The 18,972-nt window shown below is 43.0% G+C and overlaps 1 protein-coding gene across 3 annotated transcripts in view; it reads right to left on the reverse strand.

The window, feature by feature from the left end:
• ZFYVE26 (zinc finger FYVE-type containing 26) overlaps positions 1-18,972 on the reverse strand; it is a 67,336-nt gene that overhangs the window by 27,062 nt on the left and 21,302 nt on the right. For 2 of the 3 annotated variants that reach the window (XM_037984148.2, XM_037984147.2), the window contains 14 exons: positions 18,809-18,960; positions 15,805-16,006; positions 14,249-14,512; positions 10,984-11,103; positions 10,728-10,892; positions 9,930-10,148; positions 9,211-9,313; positions 7,646-8,391; positions 6,242-6,438; positions 5,149-5,253; positions 3,284-3,406; positions 2,712-2,888; positions 1,054-1,300; positions 211-327 (listed from right to left, as the gene is read on the reverse strand). In XM_037984148.2, coding sequence (XP_037840076.2) covers positions 211-327; positions 1,054-1,300; positions 2,712-2,888; positions 3,284-3,406; positions 5,149-5,253; positions 6,242-6,438; positions 7,646-8,391; positions 9,211-9,313; positions 9,930-10,148; positions 10,728-10,892; positions 10,984-11,103; positions 14,249-14,512; positions 15,805-16,006; positions 18,809-18,960 — 2,937 coding nt within the window. The remainder of the gene's footprint in view (positions 1-210; positions 328-1,053; positions 1,301-2,711; positions 2,889-3,283; positions 3,407-5,148; positions 5,254-6,241; positions 6,439-7,645; positions 8,392-9,210; positions 9,314-9,929; positions 10,149-10,727; positions 10,893-10,983; positions 11,104-14,248; positions 14,513-15,804; positions 16,007-18,808; positions 18,961-18,972) is intronic. The other variant, XM_007987084.3, reaches the window with a different exon arrangement.

An 18,972-nucleotide genomic window follows, 5' to 3' on the forward strand; every position in this document is an offset into this window, starting at 1 on the left:
TTATAGACATACTGCCACAAATAACAATAATTGACTGTATGTTGAATCTTTTGAGATATATGTAAATCTGGAATGAACCAAGATAAACAATTAATAACGTTATAACTGACAATGAAAAAAAGAAGCAAAAAAAAAAAAAAAATTCTGAAGGACAGAATAAGGCAAGACTAAACTGAAACATTTTAGTGAATAATCAGAGCCAGCTCTTACCAGGAGGAGCAGCGGGAGAGAACTCTGACGATGGTGATCTAGGGAGGGTCTCGGGATCTGCAGCCTGGTGGACAATTTCTTGGAGGTGAATCACAGAATCTGTAGAGAGGGAAAATGCTGACAAAATATGGTTCTACCATAAGTATCTTGATTCACCATCCTAGGCATTTAGAACAAAGCTCTGCTGGCTTCTCTGATTGTCATTCCACGACTCTACTAGGTATTAAGAGAATGGAGAAGGTACCTCTAAGCCCATAGCATGCATGTTTCTTAAACGCCTCGAAAAACAAACCATATTTAGGCATATAAGATAATGAAACGGACACTAGGATTCTACAAAATAAATCTAAAAATGCCCAGAGGGAAGTGGAAGATGTTGAAACGATGCCCCTGGAGGGTAGGGAGTAAGAAAAAAGAGCTGGCTGGGAACATCAGTCCATACTTATTTCAGTGTCTTCATTGTAGAATAGGCTGAGTCAGCTCACATACAAGTGATATCTGATGTGATCCTGGGAATAAGGCATATTCTCAATACCAAATGATGGCACTGAAGAGCCCACTATATCAAGGCCAGACAGACACCATTTCCAGCATATTTTGTTTTCCAAACCTTTATGTTATTATGCATGCAGTGGTTACCTACCACCTTTTAATTCTGGTCATTATTCTACTTCCTCCAAGACCAAGATCGCTTCTATATAATAAAGAGCTATCTCTCCTGAAGTGTATTCGTTCACTCTAGATCAACCCAAAATATTAAAAGGGGTGCAAATTAAAACTAAGAATGTAGCATGGCATTTCTTCCCTCCATGTAGAATCCCCTTTTAGGATGCTAGCAGTTACCTGATCGTTTCTCCCTCTGAGGGTATGGGAAGTCCAGGGCTTTCTCTGCGTATCTGGAAAGCAGTGAGTCCACCTCGTCCATACTGAAGCCGATCTCCTGTCCAACCATCAGCTGCTGCAGAGTCTGCACAGCCACAGTGGCCCAATCCACCTTCATGTTCATAAGCAGCTGCTCCAGCATGAGCAGGGGGTTAGAGGACAAGTGGGAATAGCTGGCCCGGTGCTGCTCAGGCAGGGTCAGCAGAATCTGTTTGTGGGGTAGATCCATAGAGTAAAGAAAATAGTACACAAATTTCAGGAAAAAACTCAAGATTCTCACTGGGAAGGAGAAGGGTGCATGAGAACAAAAGGCGCATAGCCAGCTACCAAAACGGACTCGCAGTTTTTTAGGAAGGAAGGTTGAGCTCCCCACTAAATTCTGCAGATGGTAATTGAGAAGTACCCCAAGTACCTTCACCAGATGAGAGGTTAGTAAACTTTTTCTATAAAGGATCATAGAGTAAATATTTTAAGCTTTATGGTCCATAATATCTGTCTCAAACATTCAGCTCTGCACATGTACCTTGAAAGCAGCCACAGGTAAAATGATAGTCGCATGTGTGTTCCAATAACACTTGCTTTACAAAAGCAGGCTGGGGACTGGATTTGGCCCATGGGTGGTAGCCTGCTGACCTCTGGCCTGGACCCTCCAGGTATGGTTGAGGTCTCCCTGACCCTTAATGCCACCATTCTGTTTGTTTGAGGCTTTACTCAGAACGAGAAATACAAGGTGGTGTTAGTGATCTGATGAAACCTGGTGCCTCCTTTGTCCTACAGGTAAACAATGAATCTAAGTTCTCCTTAGAAGTCACGGTCACTAGGCTTGAAATACGTTCACTGACTCTGTTCACTGCCGGTTTTCAAGGGTTCCCCTATTCAGCTACAGTGCATTGGGTGTATCTTCTTAAGGAACATGTTATGTAGTTTAGCTCTTAGTAAGTGGGTCAGTGGTTATATTTATGGTTCTCCTAGCACTCGTTCTATTTGTGGGGTAGTATATAGGACTGCCAGGCAGAATAATTAGAAGAATGCCAGAGGGCCCTAGCTCTCCTCAAAATCTGCTTCACTGGATTACTATTTCTAGTTGGTGGTTTCTTCTATTAATGCCTCCAAGGTTATACATCAAAGGTAAGAGCTTATCTCATCTAATTACATAGACAACTAACCCTCTTCCACTAGCACAGACAAGTTTATCAAGCAGTCGTTTTAAATCCTCACATCAGAAGCCCTTTGGAAGATGTCCAGTCCCTATCTCAAGACCAGTTTTAATTGATCTGGGGTTGAGGTGAATAACCTGGTATTTTTTTTTTTTTAAGTCCAGGTGATTCTGATACATTGTCAGAATTGAGAAGCATTGATATAGCAGATGCCATGGAAACCATAAAGGCAACTTAAGAGGACCAGGTAGAATTCACTACCAAGGCAGGACGGGAAGAGAATGACAAGTCTAGGAGACTCATCTAGGATACAGTGGGCTGCTAGGGTAAGGATTTCATATAGCACAGGCCAGAGATGGCAGGTGCCTGGCAAAAGAGCCATTGAAAAGGCAAGTTCTGAAGAGCTAGGCTCACAATCTCTCCCTCAGGTAGGCCTTCCCAACACCTCCTTTTCCTCCTTACCTTGGATCCCACATACAGCGCCTGGATTTCACGGTGTCGGACAGCAGTCAGTTGTCCATAGAAGTGAGTGGTGAGGTAGTTGGCCAAGAAGTGAGAAGTGGCCAAGCTAGTGTGCTGGTCAAGGGATTGCTCTGTCACTTCAAGGCACATGGTGGGGTCAGGGATTCTTTGCAGGAGCTATTGTTGAAGGGTAGAAGAGGAAGGTGAGGCATGCAGGAGAGCTCTTAGATCAGCCTTGTTTTGTTTGAGAAAGGAATATTTAGGTTTACACATGTTGGACTAATCCTTTCTCTGTACTCGCTTTTTTTTTTTTTAAAACCACCTCTGTAGTTTCACAAATGCCATGGCTTTGACAGGACCAGAATTCAGCAGAATTCTGGACTCAGCTGCCCCATCTGGCGCCTAACGCAAGGCTAGGCCCCTTCTTCTCAAGACGACTATAACCAGCTCCTGAAGGACCTGAAGAGGCATATCTGAGATTGCATGGGATTCAACATGAAAACAAAGCCATCTGATTTGACTAATCTTCTTGTCCCACCCCAGAAGAAAAATGGAAAGAACTGGGGGCTTACTTGCAGAGCCTTGTCATGATCTCTTCTTTCTAGAAGATGGAGAAGATGCTTTTGATGAAGGTTGATTAAATGTTCTCTTGGAATGGGGTACAGGCAGCCCCACTCCTCACACAGCTCATACTCCTGGAAGGAAACACACACGCCTTCAATACCTTTACATGACTGCCTGATTCTTCTTAGCAGTCTTGAGTCTACAAAGCCCCAGGAATGTTTGTAAGTGCTGATGGGAACTTCACTATGATGAAAATGATTGAAGCAGGCTTACTGTTCATATCACTTTCCTCTTAGCTCTACTATGAAAAAATAGCAGATGACGTGGCAACAGACACTTGGTGTCAACCCTGGGGAGATTCTAAGGAAGTGGGAAAGACTGAAAAGACTCTGTTTAAAGGACATAGCACCCATGCTATAAGAATGGGCAGGCCCAATGTTGTCAGACTTTTAAGTTACAAAACTTTTTAAAAATCATACAATTTCTGTATTTTAAAATTTTGGCAATAAAGTCAATATGAAAAAATAAAAATTCTGTAGACCAATACTACAAAGGCCAAATACACATATTGGTGGTTGGATTCTACTCATGTTCCACCTCACTACCCCAAAACCTCAATTTGTGAACTGTAGATGAAGTTTCAGAGAATAGAATTCCTAGGGCTTTGTTCAAATATTCCCACATAGGGGTGTCTGGAATGTCCTCCCCACAACCCTGCCTAGGACTGCCTTCTTCAGGATGCTTCCTTGTTTCTCAGGCTATGTTAGGTGCCCTGTCTGTGCTCCCACAATCTGAGCTTACTTCTGTCATTTGTATATTATGTTGCAGTCACCTAGGGATGCATCTTACATCAACTCTGTCCCCAAAATGTGAGCCACTCCAGGGCAAGGACAGCTTAACTATTTTTGTTTCACCATCATTTAGCACAGTGACTGGCAATAGGCATGCAATAAGTATTTCTTGAATGAACAAACATTTGAATGAGCATCTACAGTCAGCTTCTTAAAAGGTAGACAAAATCCTACTTAGCACTTGGAAGTCTAATAAACACAAACAGATATTCAAATTTATTAGTAATCATGTAAATTAAAACAACAATGAGATACCATCTTATTGTAAACATTGAAAAGTTGGACAATATAAAAAGGTAACAAGGGGCTGTGCATGGTAGCTCATGCCTGTAATCCTAGCACCTTGGGAAGTCAAGGTGGGTGGATCACTTGAGGTCAGGAGTTCAAAACCAGCCTGGCCAACATGGCAAAACCCTGTCTCTATTAAAAATACAAAAAAAATTAGCTGGGCGTGGTGGCAGGTGCCTGTAATCCAAGCTACTCAGGAGCCTGAGGCAGAAGAATCGCTTGAACGCGGGAGGTGGAGGTTGCAGTGAGCCAAGATTGCGCCACTGCATTCCAGCCTGGGTAAAAGAGCGAGACTCCGTTTCAAAAATAATAATAAAAATAAAGATAAACAAAAAGGTGACATGTTTATGGAATAGCAGGAACTGCAAGTGGGAGTGTAACTGGGGTAAGTGTTTTGGAGAGTGTGTTGATAATATCCTAGTAAAGGTGAGGACGCTCGTGACCGATGACCCAGCAATTCCACTTTAAGAAATACGTTCTCTACCTAATATACACAATGTAGAAAATTTCAGGGTGATGAAATTTATATACACAGGGTGATGATACAAAAGAGTCAATTGTATTATTCTCTATACTTATCTGGATTTTGGCAAATTTCACAATAAAAAAGAATGTGGTATAGTTATTTTTTTAAACAGTGAACACTGACATGCAGAAAGGGGCTTATACAGCCAGCTAAGGGATTGCAACTCTGAAAGAAGGATGAAGTGGAACAACACCCAGGAAAATGGTACCTGTGCTTCTAGAATCATGTTCATGACAGTTGATGGGTCCTCAACACAACAGCTCCTCAAGGTCTGCCAGTCACACCACACGGGGGGAGACTGCAAACCCAGAATCTAAGGAAAGACAGGAAAATCCATCAAACCACACTGCAGCTTCTCCTTCCATGAACAAGTCACTGGCATGCCCACAGATGGGCCATCCCTAGATCCCTGCCCCAAAGTCAGGCTGTTAGAACTTGCCAGAAAAGAGAGCAAATTGGGCAAAGATTATTTAGAGAGCAGAGTGAACCTATCCGGGAAGAACAAGCAGGAAGTGAAGGCTGAATATGGCGGCCAGGACTGGGGCCTTTCACTAGTGAAGACAGTGCTCTCATGCTTCCCAGATTGTTCTGGGGTTCACTTGTCCCATGCTCCTCCACCCCAAACTCCACCCAAGATATTCTTCTGGCTTGAATGCTCTGTGGGATCGCCTTTCATACAACATTTTAGCTCTGCATGAAAACTGCTAAGGAAGAATAAAAATAAACCTTTTTTCACCTGCCATTTTCACTGTCTCTGGTAGGGTTCCTGGACTCTGTCTGCTCCAAGGCTATGTAGGAAAATTAGCATCTATTTTGCACTTGTTATGTAGCCATGCTTCCTAAATTTGTCTCCCTAAGCCTCTTGAGCTTGAACATAACAAACATGTCACAAGAATCTTTCACTTTTGAAATTGTCACCTTCATGCATCTTTTCAAAATAGCTGTTGAAATTTTGCTGAAATTTAAAACAAACTTTATAGAAGATATAATATACAAAAACATACACAAAGGTCAAAAAGACATGTGAAAAAGCCTTTTTGGACCATAATACACCATTTCAATGTTAATTTTGTTATTTTTACCCTCACTTCATACAAATTTATTTAAAATTACAGAAGTAAGTAACACAGGAACCAGCTAGGAGGCCTCCCTGCTGTCCACCTAAGAACTGAAGCCAGATGCAAAGCAAAACCCAGGCCTATGTTTTCTGTTTCTTAAAGTTCCCCATCATACGAGAATAGGTTGGGGTTGATCATAGAGTGAGAAGCCCATTTCCTCTCTCTTGATGCGAGGGCCCATACCTTCTGATACACCTGCAGCTCCGCCAGCTTCCTCTGTAGCTCACACTTTAGTCCTTCTTGGACAGCCGTGTCTGAAATGCAGTAGGCCAGAATCTCCAGACATGACTCCAGGGGCCACCTGTCCACAAACTGTAGGGCCAGCCGACTTCTCAGAGATGCATCCTTCACAGGAAACAGGTATTGCCAACCTTCTTTGTCTATAAGACAAAAAAGATGCTCAGAGGCAGCAAGCATGGGACCTGAAGAGCTCAAGAGTCCACATTACTTCTTGAGAAAGGGCTTTCTTCAATTTCATAAAACAGGAGCTTGGAGGATCCTTAAGATGCATGTGATCTTAATTAGTTTTTATACTTGGAACCATTATATGACAAGGAAAATGCTGTATGTCTACCCTATGTTTATCTTTAGGTAAACCTGATAATAGTCATGAGACTTTCAGGAGGAAGAGAAGGAAAGAGAAAGGAAGGAAGGAATAAAGGAAGGACAGAAGAGATGAAGCTCTCCATGTCTTGGCATGCTGAACATATAGGACTGTTTCAGACTCACTTTGTCAGTGAAACTTTCCTTTTCCCTGTAATTTCCACCCTATGCCATACATAACCACTTGAAAATTATTCCAGATAGACTAGTTTCACTCCCTGGATATTCTCTGTCATCATGACTTAGATCTCTCTCTTCCACACCCATTTCACAGATACGATCTTGGAGATACAAAAAACAGACTCCAAGCAATTAAGACCACACAGCCAGTCAGTGGATTTCTCCACCTTTTCAAGGATGGATTTTCTCCTTTCCAAAGGGAGCCAAACCTCCTATCTGAAAGTCATTCTCTACATCACACCCAACTCTTGCTACAACACTGCTAGGAAATCCTAGCAGTGTTGCAGCTCATTGGCTTTCCACTCTGGTTACATGTCAAAATTTCCTGGGGAGCTTTCAAAGCAGTGGTCATCAAAGAGACCCACAATCTGGTTTTATAATAAAGTTGTATTAGACTATAGCCATGTTCATTTCTTTATATATTGACGCTGGCTGCTTTCATGCTGTACTGGAAGGGCTGGGTAGTTATGAGCGAGACTGTGGCTTACAAAGTCCTGGGCCTCTGGGAATGGGGCCCAAACATTTGTAGTCTATAGAATTTCACAAGAATTATGATATACAGTATTGAGAATACTGGTTATGAGTGCCTGTTTAAAGTCAGATGGACTTGGGTTCTAAGCTCTACTCTACCACTTACCACCCTGGGTAAGTTTCCTAACCCCTCTGAGCCCTGGTCTCCTCTTAATAACATGAGATTATAGTGGGACTTCTCTCTAGTTACCATGAGGTTTAAAGGTGATAATATACCCAGTGAATATCAAGTATTACCACTAGTGAAAAAGGGAGGCATAGCATTCTGCTCACCACATGCCACAGCACAGCTCAGGACCGCATCCTTTATGCTGCTCAAATCGTCCACATCTCGCCCGTACACTTCAGTAAGCTGAAGGGCCCGGGACCAATCTCTGGCCACCAAGGATTCCTCGAAAGCCTCAGTCAGTACATCTAGGGCAATGGGAGAATGTAGGCCCAGGAGAACGGTAGAAAGACGGGCCCAACCACAGAGATTCACTGCCAGACTCTGCCCCTGCTGCGAGGACTCCCGCAGGGGCTCCCAGGCAGCCAGAAGGAAGGCCTCAAGCAGAGGGAATTGTTCCAGAAGGCGCTCACACTCCCGGGCTACCTGCTCTGCAGCCAGAGGCACCTCCCTGCGGCCACGAAGTTCCTTCCATGACAAGCTGGGCTTGCTGACCTTTAACCTCGGGGAAGCCCCCAGGCAGGCCACCGTAGCTAGAAGCTTTGAGCGAGACTTAAGAAAGGCCAAGGCAGAGGAGGTGAGGGCTGGGAGTGATGAGTCCCTTGGGGAGGAATAGGGCTTTCTTTCCAATGTGGGGTTCTCAGTTGGCCTCGGGGAACTCGGTGTAGAAAGTGGGAGGTCATCTAGGCAGTGGGAGGCATGCAGCTGGGCCAGAGTACCCAGACGAGTCAGGAGGGAGGAGGTCTGTTGGCTTTGCCGGGATGAGCAAAGAGCAAGGGGCTCACAGCAGCAGCTGACGATGACCTGCGGCACACTTAGGCTGAGATTCTCTTGGGCCAGAAGGGCTGCCAGTCTGGAAGGAGAGAAGCAGAGAAGGAGAGAAGGCTTGAATACACAGGCACCATTACCCAGTCTTACAATTTATTTATGCTTATATGAGCAAATGTAAATAAAAGTTCCTAATCGTTACACTTTTTTTTTAAAACACAAAAAGTAGCCTATTAGACATACTGCTCTGCCCTTTGTGTTTTCACGGAGCACATCTGCGAGATCTATCCATATCCCTCTATAGAGAGGACCCTCTTTAGTTTTTGCAGTTACACAGTATTCCATTATACAGATGAACCATAACTAGGCTCCTGTTAGTGGACAATGAATTTTCTAATCTGTTGGTACTATATCCAAGATTGCAATGAAATGATTTTGCACATAAATCACTTATGTATAATAAAGCTGTAGGATACATTGTCCAAACTGGATTGCTAAATCAAAGGGCATATGAATTTGCAATTTTAATAAATATTGACAAACTGCCTTCCTATAGAGGCTGTACAAATTTATGTCCCGCTTGCATTCTCTGAGAATGCTGTTTTCCTACAGTCTGATTAACTATCATGTTATCGAATTTTTGGATTTTTGCCTATTTATAAAGTGCAGAGTCACCCATTGATTTCATACTTACCAATATACATGCTAGAGTTATTGAAAGAGAAAGCAGGAAACAAGGCACATTACGTTTTCACAGAGTTGTGTAAGAATAAAAGATTCAGTCTGGAAGAAATCCCCACTCTCTGTACTAACCCCAAGCACCAACGCACTGAGCCCTTGGCTATCTTGATGAAATCATTAGGAAGGCCCATGGCTGACTGACTTGCATGGAGGTGGCTCCTACCTCTCTGGGGGAACTTGTCTTTCAAACAGGAGATGTGACACCAGTTGGGAAGAGCTCTGTTGCAGCAGAACAAAGGGATTTCCTACCTTGACCTCCACATGATCTGCAAAGGTAAAGAACAGGATATTTGTTTGCACCACTGACTACAAGAGTTCAGAGCCCTGTTTCCCAGAATCGAGAAAAAAGTACAGTGTCAAGATGAAGACAGTATTGAGATCCTTCTGTTAATTCATTCTAGGTAAAGGGTATTCTCAACATGAACCTGACCACAAGTTTATCTATATCTTACCACTGCTCTAAAGACTTCCAATCCCGGATGAACTTCAGTAGGCACGTCTAGCCACAGACAGCTAACTCCTGCTCTCTTCAACCCAACTGAAGTGCATGTGGTACTTACTCTGTGAACTTAAGAAATAATCTGGTACTCATATCAGAGACTTGATTCCTCTGCTGGCCCCTCAAATCCACAGTGGACCACAGGTCTGACAGAGATATTTTTGAGTCACTAATTCCAAGAAAATTAATTGAGTACTCCCATACAGTTATACTAGCATAAAGATGAGTACAATAGCCAGAGATGAATAAGAGAGGAGGACCTTACAAATCTACTGTTCTTGGCTACTGCTGTATCCAGAGTCTTTTAATCGTGCGTCTTTTCTCTTCCTTGCCCTGAACACTTGCAGCTGCCATGAATCTATTGCCTCTTTCTTGCTACCTACCAGGCTCAGAGCTCAAACTTTGAAGGAGAACTGCAGCAAGGGTGCTGCAGTAACTGAAGAAGGTGCCCAAGTAGTCCATCTGTCTGCTGCCTGCTGGGGTCTGTTTGCCCAGGTTCTTCTGGAGGAGCTGAGTCTGGATCTGCACAGGGTGGGCCTCTGCCTCTGGAGCTTTCTGGGCTGCCTGCTCCACCAGGGAAGACAGTGGAGGAGTCCTGGGCTCTGAGAGGAGGATGGCAGGAGAAAGGACACAGGCTTTAGTCTGTGAGTCCAGTTTTGGGTCAATTTCTGACTGGATATGTGAACTGGGCCTCCTATGCACTGCCTGGGGCATCTGATGGCCTGGGCACTACACTTACAAGGCAAATATAAAATCCCAAGTCAGTCACTTGGACAAGTGATTCTCAGCCAGGAAGAGCTTTGGGTCTGGAGTGTATAAAATTACTCTGGTGTATATAGTTCTGTTTTTATCCTTGTCTCTGGGGTGGAACAACTTTATGAAGAACACAGCAATCTTTTGCGGAAGGGTTCATCAGTATTTACTGAGCATCTGCTGGCTATATTTCTCATTCATCATGAGAAAAACGTATCAGCTAATGGAGTGTTCACCATTCTTTCAATTGAGAGGTGGGAAAACAGGTGAAGTTAAGTTATGAGACATTGAGACATGCCCTGGCTAACTAAAGGAATGATAGAGCCCAGTTCTGGAGTCCAAGCCTCTGCTCCAAAGTGCTTCGTTACTCTCAGCTGTTTCCTTTCCCAGTTCGGCTTTTATTTGTTCCCAAGCAGACAGCCTTATACCTGGCAGCTCTAGTGCCTCTCTCAGTGACTGAAGGACCTGATCTTGCTGCTGGGAGAGGGTGGTGTGGCTGGCAACACAGTCCTCGGTTAGGCTGGGCCAGCACATCTGAAGCAGTTCAGTGATGCTGCACCGTGGAGGGCCTCCTCCCTTTTCTTCCACACTCTCTATGGAAAGCAAATGAGAAAGAAAAAGTAAAGTCTGCTGCTGATCTAATGTTCCAAGTCCAGAAGAAGAAAAGAGAAAAAAGCAACTCACCTGATTTGGTTTGACTGGCTGACATAAGCAGATAATTGAGAATCTTACTGATTTGCTGAAGAACAACTGGAAAACCTCGAATGCCATCAGCATTTAGGAGTACGTGGTCTATCCGTCGACCTGGAAATAGATGAAGGAAGAGGGAATGCCAAAAAAAAAAAAAAAAAAAAAAAAAAAGAAATGTTTTCAGAGATTGGCACTCAGTCCTATATTTACCTGTGAAATTTTATCCTCTCCAATATTAAGGAGGAAATATATGCTGTGCTATTTTGGGTGACAACCAGTATACTTGGCTTATTTCATGCCTGAGATTCTAGGACTGCTGCTGGCAAGATGCCTCAGCTGTCAACAACATCAGAAGATTCAGAATCTCTGGCACTCCTATGGAACTGCTGTCCCAAGCCAAATGGATTTGCCTTGGTACTGCCCTCAGCTGTGAATTTGAGTGGGGATCACATGTCTTCTTTAATTGCTTTAAGTGGTATCTTCACACTCCAACCACACTATAAACAACTTAATGGACACAGATTATTCCTTACATCTCTCCTATACTCCCATACGCTCAAGATAATCTGGAAACACAGTAGTCACTAAATTAATTCCTAAATCAGTATATTGAAGAGATATTTCCACTCCCATGTTTCTTGCAGCACTGTTCACAATAGCCAAGAGTTTGAAGCAACCTCAGTGTCCATCAGCAGATGAATGGATAAAGAAAATGTGATACATTTACACAATGGAGTACTATTCAGCCATAGAAAAAAATCAGATCTTGTCATTAGCAGCAACATAGATAGAACTGAAGATCATTGTGTTCAGTGAAATAAGCCAGGCACAGAAGGACAAACACCACATGTTCTCACTTATGTGTGGGATCTAAAAATCAAAATAACTGAATTCATGGAGCTACAGAATAGAAGGATGGTTACCAGAGGCTGGGAAGGTAGTAATGGGTGGGGGAAGATGGAGATGGTTAATGAGTATAAAAAACAGTTAGAGGCTGGGTGTGGTGGCTCACACCTGTAATCCCAGCACTTTGGGAGGCCGAGGTGGGTGGATGGTGAAACCCTTTCTCTACCAAAGATACAAAAATTAGCTGGGCATGGTGGCACACCCTGTCGTTCTAGTTACTGGAGGGCGGGGTGGAGGGCTGAGACAGGAGAATCACCCAAACCCAGGAGGCAGAGGCTGCAGTGAGCCGAGATGATGCCACTGCACTCCAGCCTGGGTGGCAGAGTGAGACTCTGTCAAAAAAAAAAAAAAAAAAAAAAAAAAGTTAGAAACAATGAATAAGACCTAGTATTTAATATCACAACATGGGGGCTATAGTGAATAATAATTCAATTGCACATTTAAAAATGACTAAAAGAGTCTAACTAGCTTGTTTGTAACACAAAGGCTAAATGTTTGAGGGGATGGATACTCAATTTTCCATGATGTGATTGTTAAGCATTGCGTGCCTGTACCAAAAAATCTCATATACTCCATAAATATATACACAGACTATGTACGCACAAAAAATTAAAAAAACAATCCTTATTGATTGACCTGAACTGTTTCAGTGATTACGAGCCTGAATAATATTTTATTTCAGGATATAAGTATTAGATGAGGGGAAGGGCAGATCACTGGACAAAAACAGCATTGTATAAGCCACTGTGTACTTTCTTTGAAGGTAATGTAAACATTAAAGGACATTTTAACCAACAGCTCAGAGGTGATTTGGAGGGGTGTAGAGAAAAGAGTTAAACAGCAGGCTTGACACTGCTGTCCTTAGAACATCTGCTTGCAAGGCTGGCCCTTGGCTGGCACTGTGGACTTGACTGGTAAGAAGTTTCCTATGCTGATATAAAACTTTCCTTAAATAATGACAGTGGCTCACTGGCCCTAAACTCTTTGTACAATGTGGTTTATGCTGAACACCTGCTTGCCTTTTGGGAACCTGGAATTTGCTACATGCTATGCAGAGGGTGTTTTTGTCACCAGTCCTCAAAAAAAAAAAAACCTTGGGTGGCTGGGTGCAGTGGCTCACGCCTGTAATCTCAGCACTTTAGGAGGCTGAGGCAGGCGGATCACGAGATCAGGAGTTTGAGACCAGCCTGACCAACATGGTGAAACCGTCTCTACTAAATACACAAAAATTAGCCGGGCATGGTAGCACGTGCCTGTAATCCCAACTACTCAGGAGGCTGAGGCAGGAGAATTGCTTGAACCCAGGAGGTGGAAGTTGAAGTAAGCAGTGAACCAAGATTGAGCCACTGCACTGCAGCCTGGGGGACAGAGCGAGATTCCATCTCAAACAACAACAACAACAATAATAAAAAAATAAACAACAACAACAAAAACAAACCTTAGGCCTTGAGTCTCTAATGAGCTTCCCTATATACAACACCTTGCAACTGCTGGCACAACTCATTGCTGGAGAAATAGGCATAGGCATGCCCTGGGTGACTCCACAGGCAGAGGACTCTCGGAAGCTTGCACCTCGTTTCCTCCAGATTTTATTCTATGAGCCTTTTTACTTTGCTGATTTTTCTTTGTATCCATTTGCTGAAATAAATCTTTGCTCTATGATGATAGGCTGATTCTTGAGAGTTCTTCTAGAGAATCACTGAACCTGGGGGTGGGCTTGGGGAACCCAGACACAAGGGGCTACTCATATCATAACCTATTCACCACTTCTCCCTCTATATTACTGAGGCAGAACAGGTTCCTTTCTCCTCCACTACTCAGTCCTTCCAATGTTTGGTGCAAGTAGCAAGGACAGGTATGGGGAGTAGAACGTTGCCTAATTCTACCTTCATATACCTATGCCTTCACATACCTGATTTCTCTAAGAATTCCGTATGCATATTCTGCACTATTATTGACCTCAAGGTATGATTTCCCTCCAACTGTGACTCATTCAGTTTTCCCTTACACCTGGATTACAAATTCAAGATGGTCTCAGGTTTCAGGTTAAGTGAAGTTCACCAAGGAGAGGGCATGCAGTCTTAAGGCTCAAATTCCATTGACACCATTTTAAAATGTATATTTCTTCTTTGAATTCACCTATAATTCAATAAAGAATTTCCCCAAATTGCTATGTCTATTTTGTCTCTCAACAGACTGTATTTATGCCATCAGATTGTATGTGACAAAATTTCATAATCCATTCACCATCTGCCTCCTCCAATAACTGCTTTCTTCCTTGACAATTTATCAAGACTCTCAGAAACCCATCTCATTTAAGAATGAAGGGATACAGCTAACATAGCACACTCACCCCGCCTTTCAAGGCTACTATTCAAACGCCGTTCAGCCGTCTCCAAAAGCTGCTTGCAGGTTTTCCAGAGCTGGCACTGAGAGCAAGCTAGGTCAAATGCAGCCATGGCAGGGGGACTGAGGTCTTCCAGAACCTCTCTCAGGGGAGCAGTGGGCTCCACTAGAGTCGTGCTTATCCAAAAGTCCTCCTGGAGCGTGGGGATGGGGTCTCCAGAGGTGCTGAGCAGCTTGTCGGTCACGTCAGAGATAGAGTAAAACACCATTCCTGGCCGCCCAGCAGTGGAATAAAAAGCAAGGGGTGAAAAGGATTCTCACTACAACTTTTATTAGGTAAAGTAGTTACTTTAAAATTGTTTGAGGTTCACCTGCACAGGGTATCTTCTATGTATATTAGCACTATCATTATGGCCCACTCTTATAGCTTCAAAACAGTGGCATGAAAGGAAGACCAAGAGAAACTCAGAGTGGTCCAGATGAGGGAGGGCTTCTTCCAAATGGGGTCTCAAAGTAAGTTCAGAAAGAATGACATAGACCTGTGTGTGCTAATCAGAGAAGATCTCTAGAACACATTGCTAAAAAGCAAGGTAGACTGTAGTATTGTCTTAAGAGACTACTTATATTAAAAACAGAAATGATGTGTGTATGTTCTTGTGAATAGGCATAGAAAATTTCTGGGATAATATATAGGGAGCAATATGTGATGGTACCATGGTATGTAGAGCCTAGGTCAGTAAGAGTTGTGAAAATGTGGAACAAGAGTCCAACTTCAAGAAATAATGAAAAGATGGGCTCTCTTGCAGTGCATCCAAGGTTGGGAAATTGAGATCTGTGAATTCTAGGGCCTAATTTTTTTTTTTTTTTTTTTTTTTTTAGATGGAATCTCGCTCTGTCGCCCAGGTTGGAGTGCAGTGGCGTGATCTCGGCTCACTGCAAGCTCCACCTCCTGGGTTCATGCCATTTTCCTGCCTCAGCCTCCTGAGTAGCTGGGACTACAGGCGCCGGCCACCACGCCCGGCTAATTTTCTTTTTGTATTTTTTAGTAGGGACGGGGTTTCACTGTTGTCTCGATCTCCTGACCTCGTGATCCACCCACCTCGGCCTCCCATAGTGCTGGGATTACAGGCGTGAGCCACCGCGCCCGGCAGCCCTACATTTTAATATTCAACTTCGCTTTATAGAACAGTAAAACAATACGCTTTATCCCTGAGTAATTACATGGGAAGAAAATAAACTCCTAACAATTTCCTGAAGCCAGAGACAGTGGCCATCAAAACACATGTTAAAAATAGCATTCATGTGTTTCAACAAAGACTTCGTTGAAATCACACAGGATAAGCTTAATGCAGAAGGTCGAGTGGTGGTATGTCAACAGCCCGGGCAAGGAGGATGGGCACAGCTGGAAAACTGGATGTATCAGGTTTGCTGTTTTTCAAGGCAAGTGTCCTGTATTAAATTTCTGCTCACCCTCATGAGGAGCGTAGGATTTTGGTGGTTTCTCCCCTTTTACCCCCTCTCCCAGCCACCTCACCACTTATGTTGTTAGCAGGGAAGCCTGACCTGCTGCCGCAGCACTGCCAATGGCCTGTAGAGTTGAGCGGCCACTGCCAGTTCTCCGAATGGTGTTGCTACCCCCATCTGAGTTCTGGTTTTCAATCTTGTGCTCTACTTGGGCCAGTTCTTGGATCACTTCCTGGTAACGCTCCATGAACATCAGTTCCCCTGAACTGGATGAGGACTTCAGGTTGAACGTGAACAGCACCTGTCATGGGAGAGGGAGAGTGTGGTCTCACTGATTTAGGGAATGTCCACAGATAGGAGATCTTGCCAACCATTAGACTGTGGCCCTAAGATGTCTTGGTGCTTTGTAGGGTCAGAAGGGCACTGAATGTTAGAAGAGCAGGTCAACTATAAAAAATAATTCATAAAAGTAAGAAAACCACCGAAGCCTCAGTAGAAAATAGGCAAAAGATGTGGACAATTTCAGAGGAAATATATATGACTAATATATAAATGGGAAAATATTTTTTCCCCTGTCAGTAATCTAGGAATTTAAGTAACAATACCATTTTGCATCTATTACAATAACAGAGTGCAAAAATAAATCCTCAGGAGGTAGTGTAACATTAAGTATCACAATTTTTTTGAAAAGCAGTTTGGCAATCCATAAAGCTTTAAAAATGTTTACATCTTTTGACTCAGCAGTTTTTATGAGGAACTTTCTTAAAAAAATAATTCAAAAGGCTTAATGCCTAAACATAATCACCTTGACACTATATATTACAACTATTACAAGGTTAAAAATAATCTAAATCTTGAGCAACAGGGTTAAATGCAGCTACTTGATCAGACTATTGTAAGGTCACTAAAATCAAGGTTAAAAGAAAAATGCTAATATTAAAATGTAAAAATGCATGATATAAAATTTTAGATTGGAAATAATCTCAGCTATATAAAAGTCATACATATTTTGGAGAAATATTGGCCAAAAAAGTAAATTTTTATTATTGGTTGTTCCATACTATAGGGTTAAAAGTAATTTTATTTTCTTGTTAATACTTTCTGGTGTTTTCTTATATGTACAACTAATTCTGTCTGTATCCAGGTCAAAAAATAAAAGTTTAAAAAAAAAAAAAGACCATGGCTCAAGAAAAGGAGGAGAAGTGGAGGACATTTAGGGGTAAAATATCATGGGATTTTTAATTCCTCTGGATTTGAGCATTAGAAAGGCTGGGGAGGGGCTGGCTGGCATGGTGGCTTGTGCCTGTAATCCCAGCACTTCATGAGGCCAAGGAGGGCAGATCATTTGAGGTCAGGAGTTTGAAACTAGCCTGGCCAACATGGTGAAACCCTGTCTCTACTAAAAATGTAAAAATTAGCCAGGAGTGGTGGTGTGCACCTGTAGTCCCAGCTACTCAGGAGGCTGAGGCAGGAGAATCGCTTGATCCCAGGAGGCGAAGATTGCAGTGAGCCAAGATCGAGTCACTGCACCCCAGCCTGGGTGAGAGAGTGAGTCTCTGCCTCAAAAAAAGAAAAAAAAAGAAAAGAAAAGAAAAGAAAGAGAAAGGCTGGGGCTGGGGAGGGTCCTATCCTCCTCCAAGGATCATAATTATCATTAAAGTGTAAGATCTAAAATGATCAGAGAAGGTTAAGTAAAAATTGTCCTATCACCTAGAGTTCCCTAGATTTATTCCTCAACAACTGAACTCACATGAAAGAATAATTCTGACCTACATGTTAAGTAGATAAACTACCAAATACTTTACTACCAGTAAAAGTATCATTAATATGCCAAGAGGGTTTTAAACATTAGAAGAGTAGTGTTTTATGCTATTAAGTTTAATCAACAGTAGAGGATTTCATATTCCTCACAGCTAGAATGTAATCCTCTTAACATTCCTATGAGGTAGAAAAACCACGTATTACATTTAACTCCAGTTTTCAAATGAGGAAACCAAAGCTCAGAGAGGTTCAGAGTCTTTCTGATTACCATTCCAGTGCTATTTTCTCTCTACAATACAAATATTCTAGTCTGCCAGCTCTCCATACTTCTTGTATATTGAACTGGCATTCTATTTATTATTGAGACTGGGCATAATGGCTCATGCCTGTAATCCCAGCATTTTGGGATGCCAAGGTGGGTGGATCTCCTGAGGTCAGGAGTTTGAGACCAGCCTGACCAACATTGCAAAACCTTATCTCTACTAAAAATACAAAAATTAGCCAGACATGGTGGTGCATGCCTGTAAACCTAACTACTTGGGAGGCTGAGGCAGGAGAATTGGTTGAACATGGGAGGTAGAGGTTGCAGTGAGCTGAGATCGTGCCACTGCACTCCAGCAGCCTGGGTGACAAGAGCAGATCTCTGTGTCAAAAATAAAAGAAAAAAAGACAAGAAAAGGAAATTGTATTAAAATTTTAAACTAGATAAAAACATGGGCTGGGTGCGGTGGCTCATGCCTGTAATCCCAGCAGTTCGGGAGGCTGAGGCAGGTAGATCACTTGAGGTCAGGAGTTCAAAACCAGCCTGGCCAACATGGCAAAACCCTGTCTCTACTAAAAATATAAAAATTAGCCTGGTGTAGTGGGCACCTGTAATCCCAGATGCTTGGGAGTCTTAGGCAGGAGAATCATTTGAACCTGGGAGGTAGAGTTTGCAGTGAGCAGAAATTGTGGCACTGTACTCCAGACTGGGCAACAGAGCAAGACTCCATCTCAAACAAACAAACAAACAAACAAACAAAAACCCATGTATATGTTCAGAGAAGGAGTCAAGGAGAGAAACAAAAATTTCCATGTTTTTAAGTGGTGGGAATGTGGCTGAATAATTTCTTTTACCTTTTTAAAACACTGCTATGTTAAGAACCACAAACAATTCAATATCTTTCAATCCGCCCTGCTGAAGACTGGGCCTGGGCACATGGAAACCCCCTCCTGCTTCTGCTGCTTCTGCTTGATGTGGACTCCTGAGTGCTCCCAGGTGGCTCTGGTTGCACATGCTCCGAGCCTTACCTGATGCTAAGTTGTTCAGGGGCTGAAAAGGTATGGCCTATGCTCCCCTTACCTGATGGGCTTCTGCAAAGTTTCCACGAAGGATGCAGGATGCCAGCAGTGACTCAGGTGGGGAGAACATCATGGGGATGAGTGAACTTTGAGGATGGGGGTGCAATCTGCTGTCCAGCTCATTCCGCCCAGACACGGCACTCAGACTTCCCTCTGTTGGGACAC

The sequence above is a fragment of the Chlorocebus sabaeus genome, chromosome 24, assembly GCF_047675955.1.
Source record: "Chlorocebus sabaeus isolate Y175 chromosome 24, mChlSab1.0.hap1, whole genome shotgun sequence".
In the NCBI taxonomy this organism is placed as follows: domain Eukaryota; kingdom Metazoa; phylum Chordata; class Mammalia; order Primates; family Cercopithecidae; genus Chlorocebus; species Chlorocebus sabaeus.